This window comes from Pipistrellus hanaki, assembly GCF_964339955.1.
Source record: "Pipistrellus hanaki genome assembly, chromosome: 17".
NCBI lineage: Eukaryota > Metazoa > Chordata > Mammalia > Chiroptera > Vespertilionidae > Pipistrellus > Pipistrellus hanaki.
The window spans coordinates 18,696,512-18,712,101 of NC_140519.1; the positions used below are offsets into that span (position 1 = coordinate 18,696,512).

Genomic DNA, 15,590 nt, shown 5'->3' on the forward strand with positions numbered 1-15,590 from the left:
AGCATTGTATATAATTTCATATACATTCTCAGTTTTTCCTTCTGACCTATAATAAGTCACTAAATAAGATAGATATCAAAGCATCATGTTTCCAAAGGGTTGGATGATTAAAAAACCAAGATAATTCTCTGTATTATAAAAGAGAAGAATGGAAGAGTTTCTGTTCTTCACTTGGAATTACCCTTTAGCTCATGTCCTTTATGGCATAAAAATTGTTAATGTAGTTGAATAATTAGAATATTCTTACTGCCACACACTAAAAAAGTTAGTACTTCATTAAGCTCAGAACTGGTTTGATTTACTTGATAAGTTTTAAAATGTGAGATCTAGATCCTTTCTGTTTGAGAAAGGAAGAAATGAAAAGACAGTAACTGTAGATACATCCTACTTACAAACTGATTTATTAGGCTATTACAGCTACTTTAAATTATTTGTATGAAAACAATTTAACTTACAAGTCACTTTAATTAGTACCTTGTATTTTAGATAAGTTTGGGATCAGTCTTTGAACTTAGCAAATACTGAAGCAGTATTTATTGACAAAATTTTTTTTTTTTAAGTTGTAATTGAGACTTGGGTTTAATGCATTTTTTACAAAAAGTATTTGTGAGTTATGTTTTTAAAATTCAAGGTAAGGGTTTTTTAAACTTTGTTTTTCTACTTTTTAGGTTATTGAATTAGTTCAGAAATATGGCCCAAAAAGATGGTCTTTGATTGCAAAACATTTAAAAGGAAGAATAGGCAAGCAGTGTAGAGAACGATGGCATAATCATCTGAATCCTGAGGTAAAGAAATCTTCCTGGACAGAAGAGGAGGACAGGATCATTTATGAAGCACATAAGCGGTTGGGAAATCGTTGGGCAGAAATTGCCAAACTACTTCCTGGAAGGTGCTTATATAAATGTATATACATTTTTCTGTACTTAAATTTGATCTTTATAATGATACTATTAAATATATTTGCAAGTACCCCATGACTTTTTTATTTATTTATAATTAAAATTTAGACTGTATAATACAAGCAACCGTTTGGGACTATTTGTAATATATCTGTAGTAAGGATATAATTACTTTTAATGAAGTATTTTATAGCAATTTTTGGCAAAAAAAGAAAAAGATAGACCTTTGGATTATGAACAGTTACTGCACTGCTCCCCCCAAATTATGTTTATATATCAATGCCAGTGAGGCAGATCTTTGTATAAACTTGGTTGGAACGGAGTCTAAATCGAAGAGGTTTCTTTTATATTGGATTCTATGCATAAGCCCAGAAAATAACAAATAATACTAACTGAAATAAACTGCTATTAAAGTACATTAGAGAAAACTCAATTCTTAATTATGATATGATTCAAATCATAGAAGTATACAGGGATAGGCAAAAGGAGGTTTACAGTTCATATGGAAAAAGACATACAGATTATGATTTAATTTTATTATTTTTAATTCACCTGAGAATATGTTTTTATTGGTTGTTTTAGAGAGAGGAAGTGGGAGGAGAGAAACATCAGTGAGAGAGAGAAACATCCATCTGTTGCCTCCCATACTGGGGATTGAACCCATAACTTTTTGGAATATGGGATGATGCTCCAACCAACCTAGCCACACAGCCAGGGCCAAGTTATGATTATTACAATAGCTTTATAATTCAAAAGAATGGCATAATGGCACACTGCACTTAGGTACAATCTCAGAAGTGCTCAAATTGCCCACATTCTTGAAGTCTACTTGGTACACTGTGTTTTGAGTACTCACAACTGTAGACCTACTTTTGTCCACCCCTCTATATCCATGTGGCTCAGATGTAGAATTTCCCTCAGTGGCAGGGACGTGGTATGTACACTATATGGTGCACTGGTTCAAATGTTTCCTAATAGTACAATGACCATCAACCTTGGGAAAATTCATACCTCACTTAGAAGATATGCATTCATTTTTTTTATTGTAATCTCTATATAATACTTCATTGTTTATAAAATGCTTATACATATATTCTTAATCTTCATATATTTGTGAAATAGAGTAAACAATGCTGTTTCATGGATAAGAAAATTAAAGCACAATGTTAAGGTTCTTTTCAAGTTATTGAATCTGGCCTAGGAACTTAAAAAAAAAAAAATATATATATATATATATATATATATATGTATATATTATTGATTTTTTTTACAGAGAGGAAGAGAGAGGGATAGAGAGTTAGAAACATCGATAAGAGAGAAACATTATCAGCTGCCTCCTGCACACTCCCTTCTGGGGATGTGCCCGCAACCAAGGTAGTACATGTCCTCGAACCTGGGACCTTTCAGTCCATAGGCTGACGCTCTATCCACTGATCCAAACCAGTTTCGGTTGGCCTAGGAACTTTTTATGTTTTTAACCTCATACATCTTTTTACTGTCCATAGAACATAGATAGCCTAGTACCTTGACATAAATTAGGTTCTCAGTAAATGTAGATTTTATGAAAGATGAAATTTACACTACAAGTAGGTTGAAGATTTATATTTATATAAAGAAACTTAGGTAAAAATGGAACCCATGAACTTTCTTCTATAAGTATTTTGTTCTAAGAAGTGGAAAAGTATTCTGGGATTCTGTAACTTGTGGTTGCTTTTCACAATCATGTTTGTTCTTGCTTTAAGGTCTTTGTCCTTTCTATGCTCTTACTCTGGAATGCTCTTTTTTTCTATTTTTGTATGGCTGGTTCATTCTTGTCATTCAGATCTTAGCTTCACTGTCACCTCTCAGAGGTCCTCCTAGACCACCTAATCAAAATTACCATTTGTTAAATCCTCACCCAAGGATATTTTCCATTGATTTTTAGAGAGAGGGAGAGACAGAAAAAGAAAAACATGGATGAGACACATTGATTGTAATTTTTCTTTAATGATCTACATTGCATATTTGATTTTTGTTTTTTGTTCTTTCCTACTTTCCTTCTGCTGCATTTCCAATGAGAATGTAAATTCCATGAAAGAGGGACTTTCTTTGCCTTATTTGCTGATATATCTCCAGTGCTTAGAATGTGCCTAACATATAAACATACAATTTATCTTTTTAATTAAAGAAGTAATTTTACATAAATGTTGTAAAATGCACATTGTACATTTTATACAGTTTTAAAATTTGTGGAATCCTCTTTTTCTTTTTAAAATTATAAACTTTCATTTTATAGGACTGATAACTCTATTAAAAACCATTGGAATTCTACTATGCGAAGAAAAGTGGAACAGGAGGGCTATTTACAAGATGGAATAAAATTAGAACGATCTTCATCTAAACTTCAACACAAACCTTGTGCGACAATGGACCATTTGCAAACCCAGAATCAATTTTACATACCTGTTCAGGCACATATTTTTAATACTTTTATTATTTTAAAAAATGTTTAGTTGCTATATGGGAAGGTATTGGTTTTATGAATAGGACAAATACAACATATAAAGGAGAAAAGATATTTGAATTTCCAAGCTGAAAAAATACTCCATAAGTTGTTAAAAAATTAGTGAAGGCTTATCTCTACATTCCGGATTGATAAATATTTTAGGGACAAAGTCATTAAAATATTTCCTTTTATATGTAATGTTTACATTATTTAGTTTAATAATTTAGTATATACATTTCCTAATATTCTTTGAATCTTTATGATTCAAAGCTAATTGTTGTGCTTTAATATCTAAGAATTTTTGTTTAATTATAGTATTCCTTTTCTCTAAGATGTAAGTGCATATAAAATTATTTAAAGGAGAAAATAGTAAAATATCATTCAAGCCATCATTTTGGAGGGTGTAGTAAATAATTTTCTCTTTGATGGCATTTAACTTTGCTTCCCCCCAACTAACCAACCAGTTGAGTAACTTCAATCTTCATTTTAAAAAGTTCACTAGAGGAGAGATTATCCAAGTTCATAATGGGGCAAGCTCTATTTTCCTTAGAGTGCATTTTCCGAGCTGTAAGAAATTTAATAGGAGTTTTAATAAGATTTGTTTTACATTTCCCTATCTAGCTATTTGTCATGCCATTTTTCATGTAGAGCAATTCTTGGATCTTTTTATAATGTAAAAGTGAAGTTGACTATCTTCCAAAAGACAAAATTTATGTTAAAAATGTGTTTAGTATGCCTCAGAATTGATTTTATTCTGTTAAATGGACATTTTTAAAGACATAATTTTAAAAGAAAGTAATGTAATCTTAATTTACAAATAGACATGTGAAGACAGTTATCTGCTGATACTCAATACCTTAAGATTTTTACATTTTTCTTTATTTAGAGTCCTAGATTTCAGCAGTATATACAAACGGAAATGTTCTATTTCTATCTTAGAAAGATTATTTAATTTTTTTTTAACTCATAGAAATTTATTCTTTTGACTCATTTTAAAAATTATTTGGGGCAAGGGAATGCTTAACAATCTCAATAAAAATATATTGGAAAGATAAGGATATTTCTTGTACTTTAAGAATTGTTTCCTTTTAATAATTATTGAAAGATGTATACGTAGTTCATTTAAACTACTAAAAGTTAATTTTAATTTTTACTTTAAAAATGCACTGATTTGAAATACTGTCACAGATTTTAATGAAAAATTAGAGAAAGATACCTTTCTAATCCATTGGAGTTACCAATAGGGTTGAGTGATAACTGATGCTAATCAAGTATTGTGAAAATTAAGTTTAATGTTAAAAGTTATGTATAATGATTCTGCATTAGATGGTGATTTAGATAGGCCATTGTGGGAAATACACAATATCATATTTAGACTTATTAGATATTAAGGTTTAAAAAAACACCTTTGCATATTTCCTTCCACCACTGCACATTAAATTTGTATGCAACTTTAAAATTCTATTTACAGATGCTTTAGAAAAGAAGCAGGATAATTCTTAATCTATTATCAGAATATTCAAAAGTACATGAATGATTTTGACTTTTTTTTCTAAGACAAGCAATAGAAGAAGCCTCTGTTTTCATCTTTCTACCTAGAGGTTGCCACGGGGTGGAAGTAGGAATAGGAAATATGAAAGTGGAAAAATTTGCTTTAGTTTCCATCTCTGTGAGTGCTTCATAAGGATTAACTCCTTCCTGTGAAAGATAGGAACACAATTACTTTGTCTTCTCCAGAAAATAGAGGAATCCTAATAACAGACTTAAAAAATATTTGGTGGATATTATATTCAATAGAGTGATTGACTGATAAATCTAGGCCAAGTAATTCTCACATTTCATCTAGAATATAGATCTTTCCTAAGTGTTAATACTTTTTATTAGTAAACCCTTAAGGACAGAGTGGTAGTTACTAGATAAGAAACTATTGTTGGTATGAACATTTCTGAGTTTTTAATGTAGCTATTTTGTCAAGAGTTTTTGTGCTTTGTCTCAGATTTTGAAGTATTAATGATTTAATTCTTAGATCCCGGGCTATCAGTATGTGTCACCTGAAGGCAATTGTATAGAACATGTTCAGACTTCTGCCTTTATTCAGGTAACTTTTTTTAAAATATATATATATTTTATTCATTTTTTTACAGAGAGGGAGAGAGAGTAGAAACATGAATGGGAGAGAAACATCGATCAGCTGCTTCCTGCACACCTCCTACTGGGGATGTGCCTGCAACAAGGTACATGCCCTTGACCAGAATCGAACCTGGGACCTTTTAGTCCACAGGCCACTGAGCCAAACCAGGTAGGGCTCAGGTAACTTTTTATTTATAATAAAACAAAGGAAATGCAAACATATTATTAAAAATCTAATAGTGCTTGTTTCCTCCTCCATAAAACTAGGACAAAAACAATACTAGCTGTCCTATTTGCTTTGAGTATTATAATATAACATTAAAGGAGAAAGTTTGTTAAATGGGTTTGAGAAACATAAATTGTACAAATGTAAAGTGATTGTCAACACCAGTAAGATGATTCTTTTATTTTCCAACTTAATGCATTCAGGTTGTGAATGGACATATTTTTGCTAAACTGGTTAAAAATATGTACTAAGAGTCAATAAATTTAAAACATACATTTCTAAATTGATATAGATGATGCAGTATACATGTTTTATGCATTTAAATTTTCCAAATCTTTTCTGTTAAGTTGTAAATACTTACCATCAACCTCTTTAGATACAGAGGGATTATCATACTGGGTATTTGGATTTAGTAGTATTCAGCTTTGGAGAAAATAGATTTTGTGTTGTGTAGAAGAAAATAAAAATTAAAACACTAATAATATAATAAAGAAATTATGTAAGTAGTCTATTTTCTCTTATTTAACTTATTTTAGCAACCCTTTGTTGATGAAGATCCTGATAAGGAAAAAAAAATAAAGGAACTTGAGTTGCTTCTTATGTCAGCTGAGAATGAAGTTAGAAGAAAGCGAGTTCCATCGGTAAGAAATGAGGTTAAGTATTTAGATTTTATTGTTAGTATCTTCTATAAGCTTTTATAGTTCTCATCAGCATTGACTTTCGTATGTCATAAAGTGGAACGCATATTCAGTATGACTTTAGATGTTAATATAGACTAAGAATAGTCTAACTTGTTCCTTTGAGATTGCCTGATTTTGATATGCATCTCTTGGAGCATATTTTACAATGTTCACTATTAGGTGCTTCTTGAGTCATAAATGTCAAGCAGACTTAAGGTATGATTTTTGATATGTATATTTGTGAAAATGATGTGTAGTTTAGATTAGGCTTTGGTTTTATTTTAGACATCCCATGTAATTAAAGCCTTAGTAGAAAGACAAATAAAACTTGAAAAATAATTAGATGTATAGAGATTTATGCGCTCCAAAATTGATTTTATTCTCTCTTTGAATTTTTTCCCTATTTACTATATTTCCAATTGAATTCAGTGAATTGGAAAAAGTAATAACATTAAAATATGGAAAAAAGGAACATTTAGACTTTATACTTTCTCTAAAAAAATTTTTTTTATATATATATATTTTATTGATTTTGTACAGAGAGGAAGGGAGAGAGATAGAGAGTTAGAAACATCGATGAGAGAGAGTCATTGATCAGCTGCCTCTTGCACTATCCCCTACTGGGGATATGCCCGCAACCAAGGTACATGCCCTTAACCGGAATCGAACCCGGGACCCTTCAGTCCCCAAGCTGACGCTCTATCCATTGAGCCAAACCGGTTTCGGCTCTCTAAAAAAATTTTTATATAAATGTAGGGTTTTGGTTACAGGGTACCATGACTACCATTTTACTGAGGAACCATTATAGATGTGTAGCATGAATGTTTGGTAATCCTATATTAACTCCTTGAAGTAGGTAGTTTATTGTTATGGGTTCAGAGTCAGATGTGTATGTTTGTAGCCTATGGTTTTTCCAGTGGGCCAGCGATCTCCCTTTTTGAATCTTTTTCCCATCTATAAACACAATCGAAATGCATATGGTTTCAAAGTTCTCTTCAGAAAGTGACTGTAAACTCTATGTTAATGAAATAAAATTGCTTTAATTTCTTTTGCTCTTTTAGGAAACTTTAAAACAAATGGAACTTGTTTAGCAACAGTGTTTTAACTTGAAGCTTAACTTTTGTTATTGTGATTCTAGCACATTCTAGCAATTTTCATTTTTAATAGTGATAGGTAACATTGGTTGAGTGCTTCCTATGGACTGGAGCAATGTGCTCTCTAAATTAATTTTAAATAAATTTAAAAATTCAGCTCCTTAGTTGCACTAATCTCATTTTGGTTGCCTATATGGTTAATGGCTTTCATATTGAGCAGCTTCAGATGCAGAACATTTTTATCACCTAAGAAAGTTTTATTGGACAGTGCAATACACTTTACATATTGTTTCTTTTCTCCTCCTACCCCCAGTATAATGAACATATAGCACTGTTTAAGGTGTACAACATAATCATTTGACTTATGTTGTGAAATGATTACCACTTAAGTTTAGTGTTAACAATTATCATCTAATATAGGCACGAAAAAATGTTTTTTCCTTATGATAAGAACTCTTAGGTTCTACTCTCTTAACTTTCAAATTACATATTGTTTCTTTTTATTTTATTGATTTCCAAGAGGAAGAGAGAGAGAGAGAGAGAGAGAGAGAGAGAAACATCAATTATGAGAGAAAATCATTGATTCGCTGCCTTCTACATGTCTTCCCACCCTGCACTGGGGACCAAGCTCGAAACCTGGGAATGTGCCCTTGACCCAAATCAAAGCTGAGACCCTTTAGTCTGCAGGCTGATGCTCTATCCACTGAGCCACACCAGCTAGGGCTACATAATTGTTTCTTAATCATGACTTTTCAAAGTCTCTCTCTCTTTTTTTTTTAATGGGACACTAGGAAACTATGCTCAAAAGATAAGTAAGTTGTCTGGTATACATCACTGGAGAGAGAAAGAAAATGACACTGTCCCTGACCTCAAAGGATTTACTTTGCAGTGGGAACAGAGGCAGGAAACAGTATATTGTGTGGAAAAATAGGTCACAAAGTTTTACAGGAGCACAAAGGAGAGGTGTCTAATTGAGAATCAGGTAGCCAGGGTTCCTGGAAGAAATTATATTTGAACTCAGACTTAAAAGATAGGCAGTATATTAGCAAAGTAAGTGAACTAAGTCAATATAAACTAGAGGCCCGATGGATAAAGATACGTGCAAGAATGGGCCTTCCTTCCCCTGGCTGCCAGCACTGCCTTTGCACTGGCCAGAGCCGCCTTTCTGCCTTCCCACGCTGCACAGAGGCCTGAGTCTCGCCCTGCCCCCAGCCACTTGGCACCTGCATATGCAAATTAACCCACCACCTTTGTTGGGTTAATTTGAATACACACTCCTGATTGGCTGGTGGGCATCACGAAGGTATAGTCAATTTGTATCCTTCTCTTTTATTAGTGTAGATGGAACAGTAGTGAAAAGTCAGGTGGAGTACTTTCCAATTTTTAAAAAAATATATTTTATTGATTTTTTTACAGAGAGGAAGAGAGAGGGAAAGAGAGTTAGAAACATCGATGAGGAAAAATCATTAATCAGCTGCCTCTTGCACACCCCCTACTGGGGATGTGCCCACAACTAAAGTACATGTCCCTGATTGGAATCTAATCTGGGACCTTTCAGTCCGCAGGCCGACGCTCTATCCACTGAGCCAAACTGGTTTCGGCAACTTTCCAATGTTTTATCTTAAATGAGGAATATAAGTTTTCCCTAGTCAGTAGGTTGGTCAACATTTTAGGGAGCAGCAGTTTGAACAAAGGCACTCTAGGGTAAAAGACTAACTCAACAGGGAATCACAAGTACTATAATTGGGTATTCCCTGGGAGGGGGAAGTATCTTTCTGGATATGAAGTTTGAAAGGTAGAGGCCAGATTCTAAGAGTTTGGACATGCTTGTTTTATCTCACTATGATTTTGTAAATTTAAAAATACATTTAGAAAAAATAAATAGAATTAAGATATGAAGTTTAATGAAAATTTTTATTTTCAATTTTGAGGAAAGACAGTATATTTGCTACTATATTTCCAGCTGAAATGTGAAGTATGTTATTCTAGAAAATAACTTACTTAAAATACAAATTTATGCTTAAGTTGAAATGACAAGTAACATTCACATTTTTTGGTGTGCTTTTAGCAGCCTGGAAGCTTTTCTAGCTGGTCTGGTAGTTTCCTCATGGATGATAGCACAACCAATACTCTAAACAGCCTCGAGGAGCACTCTAGTGAGATTTATAGTATGGATGAAAATCAGACGATGGCTGCTCAGCAGAATTCACCCACAAAGTTCCTGGCCGTGGAGGCAAATGCTGTGCTGTCCTCTCTACAGACCATCCCAGAATTTGCAGAGACTCTAGAACTTATTGAATCTGTAAGTCTGAAATTGTGAGATTATCAAAAGCTCAATTTCAGTTACATAGTTTTGTTTAGAAACTCAGTTGAATGGACACTGACCAGTTTTATGTTAAGCATTACTTTGACATGCTTAATTTCGCTCTGATATTTTGCAGTGACTTCTGGAAAAAAAAAAAAGTAAATCTTTCTCAACTATGTACCTTGTATAGAATTTTTTAAAATTTAAAATTTAACAATTTATTCTTTGTTAAATATATTAGAGATAGTTGGGAACCAGAGAAAACTATAAGGAAGAAAATTAAAATTTTCCATAAGCCAAGAGTTAATAATTTAAGGTATTTCCTTTCAGGCTGTGTTTTATACATATAAAACATAGATATTCATATATTTTTAAAGTCAAAGATTCACTTATATGTTTTGCTTCTATATAACCCCCCCACATTATATCATGAGCATGTCCCTGTTTTCTTAACTATTTTTTAAATTTGAATTTTAATTGTTTCATTGTATTCTATCATATGTATGTAACAAAATTTATTTATGCAATATACTATTATTAAACATTTAGGTGGTGTTTAGTTTTTCAGTATTATGTAAAGCTTTGTGCAAAATTATGATTATGCTTAGGTTAAATTTCATTTTTGGATCAAAGTGTATGACCATTTTGAAGATGTTTCGTACACAATCCCAAGTGATTATGTAGAAATTGATAGTATTTTTCTGATGTGGAATAGAGTGTGAAATTTTTTGATGAATTGTTTTCTAATAATGTACAGTAACTTGTTCCTTTTATTTAAAATACTTTGACATTTTAAATTGCCCAGCTACTGAATTAGATAGAATATTATTTTGGGATATTCCAAATTAGAGTAATAGTAAAACCATAATTTGTTCCTCTCAAATGCTTTTGCTTAAAAAAAGACGAACAAGGAAAGAAAAGCCTATTTCTACTGAGGAAAATGAGTAGCTAGTTAACTGTGGAAATTATCTCAAGTTCAAGATCAGATTTCACTAGGTTGCAACATAACTCAAAGAATTTGATTTATTGCAGGATCCTGTAGCGTGGAGTGATGTCACCAGCTTTGATCTTACTGGTGCCACTGCTTCTCCTGTCAAGTCCACTCCAGTTAAACTGATGCGAATTCAGCACAACGAAGGCGCCATGGAATGTCAGTTTAATGTCAGCCTTGTACTTGAAGGGAAAAAAAACAGTTGCAGTGGTGCAGAAAGTGAGGCGGTTCCTTTAACATCCCCAAATGTGGCCAAGTTTAGTACTCCACCAACCATTCTCAGAAAGAAGAGAAGAACGCGAATGGGTCAGTCCCCAGGCAGTGAACTTAGTGATGGCACGTTCAGCGATGGCAGTAATACAGCATTAAAACACACACCGGTGAAAACACTACCATTTTCTCCTTCACAGGTAGCAATGTTTCTGTTTATCTTTTCAAATGTTGATGAGCTAGATTAAATTACATCTTTAATATCTTGCTAGTGGTTCGTTGCTTTGATATCAGATAAAAAATAGATAATGTACTTAAATGTATGCAAGAGCATGCTAAACTCTGATAAATTAGAAGGTATCTCACAAAGTATAGTAATGGCATTAGAATCTCTTAAAATTTTTAGAGTTAAAAGCAATGTTTTAGATGTAGTTCCAGATCTTTAATAGACCTCATCAGGAAATAGACCCAGAAAGGTAAAATGACTTGTCTACATTATCTAATGGCAGAGCTGAGACTGATATCAAGTATTCTGAGTAGCTATTCAACAGATATCAGGTATATGTAGCCATAGACAACTGCTCGCTATGAGAATTTTATGTCAGAAGATTTTCTAAGGATGTCAGTAACTACTTACTTTTTCCTGTACTTTTTATGTGCCCCAGCAGCAGATACTTTTATCAGAGCACACTGTATCTCTTTTTCTTAATGAACACTATGTTTTAGGCTATGTGCTAATGCACTTAAAAATATATATATATTGCCGGGACCGGTTTGGCTCAGTGGATAGAACGTTGGCCTGCGGACTGAAGGGTCCCGGATTCGATTCCGGTCGGGGGCATGTACCTTGGTTGCGGGCACATCCCCGATGGGAGGTGTGCAAGAGGCAGCTGGTTGATGTTTCTCTCTCATCGACGTTTCTGGCTCTCTATCTCTCTCCCTTCATCTCTGTAGAATATCAATAAAATATATTTAAAAAAAAATATATATATATATAGTCCTCACCTGAGGGTATTTTTTTCCATTGATTTTTAGGGCGAAGAGATTTTTAGAAGAGAGAGGGAAAGACAGAGAAACATGGATGTGAGAGAAACACATTATTGGTTGGCTCCTAACCAAGGTATATATCCTTGACAGGAATCAAGCCTGGATCCTTTGGTCTGCAGGCCGAAAAGCTCTAATCACTGAGCCAAACTGGGTAGGGCCTAAATACATTTATTATAGCATTTCAGTTAATCTTCTTTCAAAAAACCTTAGGAGGTCAGTGGAATGAAATTCAGAAGTTAAGTTGTTCAGGTTAGTTAGTAAGAGATAGAGTTGGTGTTTGGTGTCCTGACAGAGATTAAAACATTTTATGGGAGAAGAAGGAAATTTAATGCTCAAATATACCTGGAGGGTGCTGAGATATTATTGGAGGTGTTTTGATGTTGGGAAGATGAGGGGAGTCTGGCAGGACACAGTCACCATGTTTTCTGAAAATTGTGCCTTCTCTTCCTTCATGGGGTGTCATTTACATAGATTGTAATGTGCATAGTGTGACCCCGACCCCAACCGCAGCCCAGCCCTCAAAATTACAAAGCTCCTAGAGGAAAGTAAAACAGGCTTGGGCACACTAGTAATTTCTTGGTGGAGTGTAAATTCTAAAGTGGAAAGTGGCTGAGAAGGTGAGACATGATTATAAAGACCTCATATTCAATGGCAAAGAGCTTAAATTTTATCTTGTAATTGACTAGAGGCCCGGTGCATGAAAATTCATGCACTGGAGGCAGGGATCCCTCAGCCCAGCCTGCCCACCCTCACAGTCTGGGAGCCCTGAGGGCAGGAGGCGACCCGGTGATCAGGGGAAGGTGATGCCCCCATCATACCTTGCTGCTGACACTGCTGGCAGTGCAAGCCTTGGGTGGCTGAGCAGCTGACTTCCGAGGCTTGCTGTGCCTTGGGTGTTGGCTGTGCAGTTGACATCTGAGGCTTGCCTGCACCTCAGGCAGGCCCTGGGGGGCTGAGGGCCCTGGGGGACTCCGGAGGCAGGGGCGAGAGCAGCTGGACTCATCTGGAGGCGGGTCTGGCTGAGGGGACTGGGCACCACAATCTTGTGGCTGTGGGGCCACCATCTTTGTAAGGGTGTGATGGTCAATTAGAATATTTCCTCTTTATTAGATAAGATGGGCATTGCTGTAGGGTTTTAAGAGGGTTTGACTGCTAATTTTAGGGTTAAATATTTTTCAAATATTAGGATCCAAAAGTGATAGAGTTAAAATTCATCCTGTGTGGCAATTTCCACTTCTTTCTACCTCTATTTTTAATCTATTAGCTACAAAAATAAACTAGTACTTCACAGTTGTATGTAAGTTAAGATCCAGTGAGTAAAGTGTGTCATTTGGAAAATAGACTGTGTGATACCAGTTTTGGCTGCTTGGAGGTTCTGAGCTGTGTGGTAAATAGTAAATTTGCCAGACAGTGTATTTCTCATCAGCAAAGCATTATTCTGAATTCAAAGTATTCTCACAGAAAAGGACACTTAAGAGCACTTATTAATAAATGAGTAAAACTTCTTTTCACTTACACTGTTGTGCAAAGCGGTTCCATTTAATACAACAGCTGTTTCTGGTTTCTGGATTTCTACTTGATAACATCTTGTTTTAAAAGTTTTGTACTGTTTCTTAACTTTTGAATATTTGTTAACTATTTCTTGCATGCCTATTATGTGCTAAACACTGTTCTAATTTCCGGGAAGGCAGTGATGAACAAAACAAAAATTCCTGCCCTCCTGGAGCTTAATTTCCCTGGAGTGGAATGTAAATGTGGTATTATTGGCAATCCTTTTCTAGAAAAATTGGGAAACAATTTGAAAATTTTATCAGTTTAATAGAATTATGTTCTAGAAATTATAAACTTTTTTTTTTTTTTCAGTTTTTCAACACATGCTCTGGAAATGAACAAGTTAATATAGAGAATCCTTCATTTACATCAACCCCTATTTGTGGGCAGAAAGTTCTTATTACAACTCCTCTTCATAAGGAAACAACTCCCAAAGATCAAAAGGAAAATGTAGGGTAAGTAGATATTAAATAATTATGTTAGAGAAAATTAGAAGATTAGATTTTAAGAATAGGTTAACTTTTTATCCATTTATGCACATATCATATTCCCTATCCATATGGGACTTAGAACTGAAAAAAAAATTGTCACCTTACATTTTATTCTTAGAAGACTGAAAACCAACTAAATGCAGTATAAAACTTTGAATTCAAGCAAAACAACATTTTTACTGTTTTTTTCCTACATTAGTTCTCTTTTCTATTTTAAGATAATTGATTGGAATAAGAATTAGTTTTAGCAGGCATACTCTACAATTGTCCTGTAATCTATAATAATAAAAGCATAATATGCTAATTAGACTGGATAGCCAGATGTCCTTCCGGATGAAGCTGCAGCAGCTGAGGTAGAGGCAGTTAAGGGCGATCAGGCGGGAAGAGTGGTTAGGGATGATCAGGCAGGCAGGTGGGCAGTTAGGGGTGATCAGACAGGCAGGCAAGCAATTAGGGGCATCAGGCAGGCAGGCAGGCAATGTTTTATAGGGGCAATCAGGTAGAAGGCAGAGGCAGTTAGGGGTTGATGAGGCAGGCAGACAGGTGAGTGCTTACGAACCAGTTGGCCAGATTGCGAGAGGATGCAGGCTGGGCTGAGGGACCCTTCCCACCCTCCACCTCCATGCATGAATTTCATGCACTGGGCCCCTAGTGTTTAAATAAAGCATGTGTATATGCAAGATAAATTTAGTGTGTGCTTTTTATCATGATTTTACCTTCCTAATTCCTATGAAGACAAATTTTGATTGTAATACAAATATCTAAATGATTGGATAGGTTTAGAACACCTACGATTAGAAGATCTATATTGGGTACCACACCAAGAACTCCTACTCCTTTTAAAAATGCGCTAGCTGCTCAGGAGAAAAAATATGGACCGCTAAAAATTGTGGTATGTATACTCTTTTTAAGAATTTTCCTAATTTTAATTTAAAAAGTTTTATTTTTATCCTTGGTTTTTAACATTTTAAAAAATGCTGTTCACTGAAGGTGATAAAAATTTTGTCTCTTATAAGTTTGAATTTGTGTTAATCTTTCTTTTTTGACTTGTAAATAAGCCTTTGCTTGGCTATTGTGAATTTTTACTTTATGCTATATCATCTATAGAGAGCAAACCAAGTGTCAGCAGAGCTCTTAACACTAAAACTAAGCTTTTTGTAATTTCAGTAGTAGTTATCTGTAGTAGAATAAAATAATTTTAATATTATAATATATATAAGCACTTTCCTAATATTTTAAAAATTGATCAGGATATCCCTTTAAGGCTCAGTTTTCTCTTCTGTTCAATGGATTTGATAAAATGCACTCCAGAGGGTTATTGTGAAGATAAAAGAGATAATAGAAGTAAATCTCGTGTAGCTAAGTTTTAAGTAAAATGTGCTTAATTAGTTGCCTCTAATAAGATAATTTTAATAATAGTGCAGGCAACAATAGTTCATATATATGTGAAAAAGTGCCACGCTTCATTCAATGCTTACAAG

The 15,590-nt window shown here is 34.2% G+C and overlaps 1 protein-coding gene across 5 annotated transcripts in view; it reads left to right on the forward strand.

Moving 5' to 3' along the window:
* The window catches only part of MYBL1 (MYB proto-oncogene like 1), a 30,494-nt gene that overhangs the window by 9,043 nt on the left and 5,861 nt on the right, over positions 1 to 15,590 (forward strand). For 3 of the 5 annotated variants that reach the window (XM_084865055.1, XM_084865053.1, XM_084865056.1), the window contains exons 5-12: positions 669 to 889; positions 3,175 to 3,349; positions 5,411 to 5,482; positions 6,277 to 6,381; positions 9,583 to 9,816; positions 10,852 to 11,220; positions 13,931 to 14,073; positions 14,887 to 15,001. In XM_084865055.1, the coding sequence (XP_084721181.1) occupies positions 669 to 889; positions 3,175 to 3,349; positions 5,411 to 5,482; positions 6,277 to 6,381; positions 9,583 to 9,816; positions 10,852 to 11,220; positions 13,931 to 14,073; positions 14,887 to 15,001 (1,434 nt within the window). The remainder of the gene's footprint in view (positions 1 to 668; positions 890 to 3,174; positions 3,350 to 5,410; positions 5,483 to 6,276; positions 6,382 to 9,582; positions 9,817 to 10,851; positions 11,221 to 13,930; positions 14,074 to 14,886; positions 15,002 to 15,590) is intronic. The other 2 variants (XM_084865054.1, XM_084865057.1) reach the window with 1 other exon arrangement.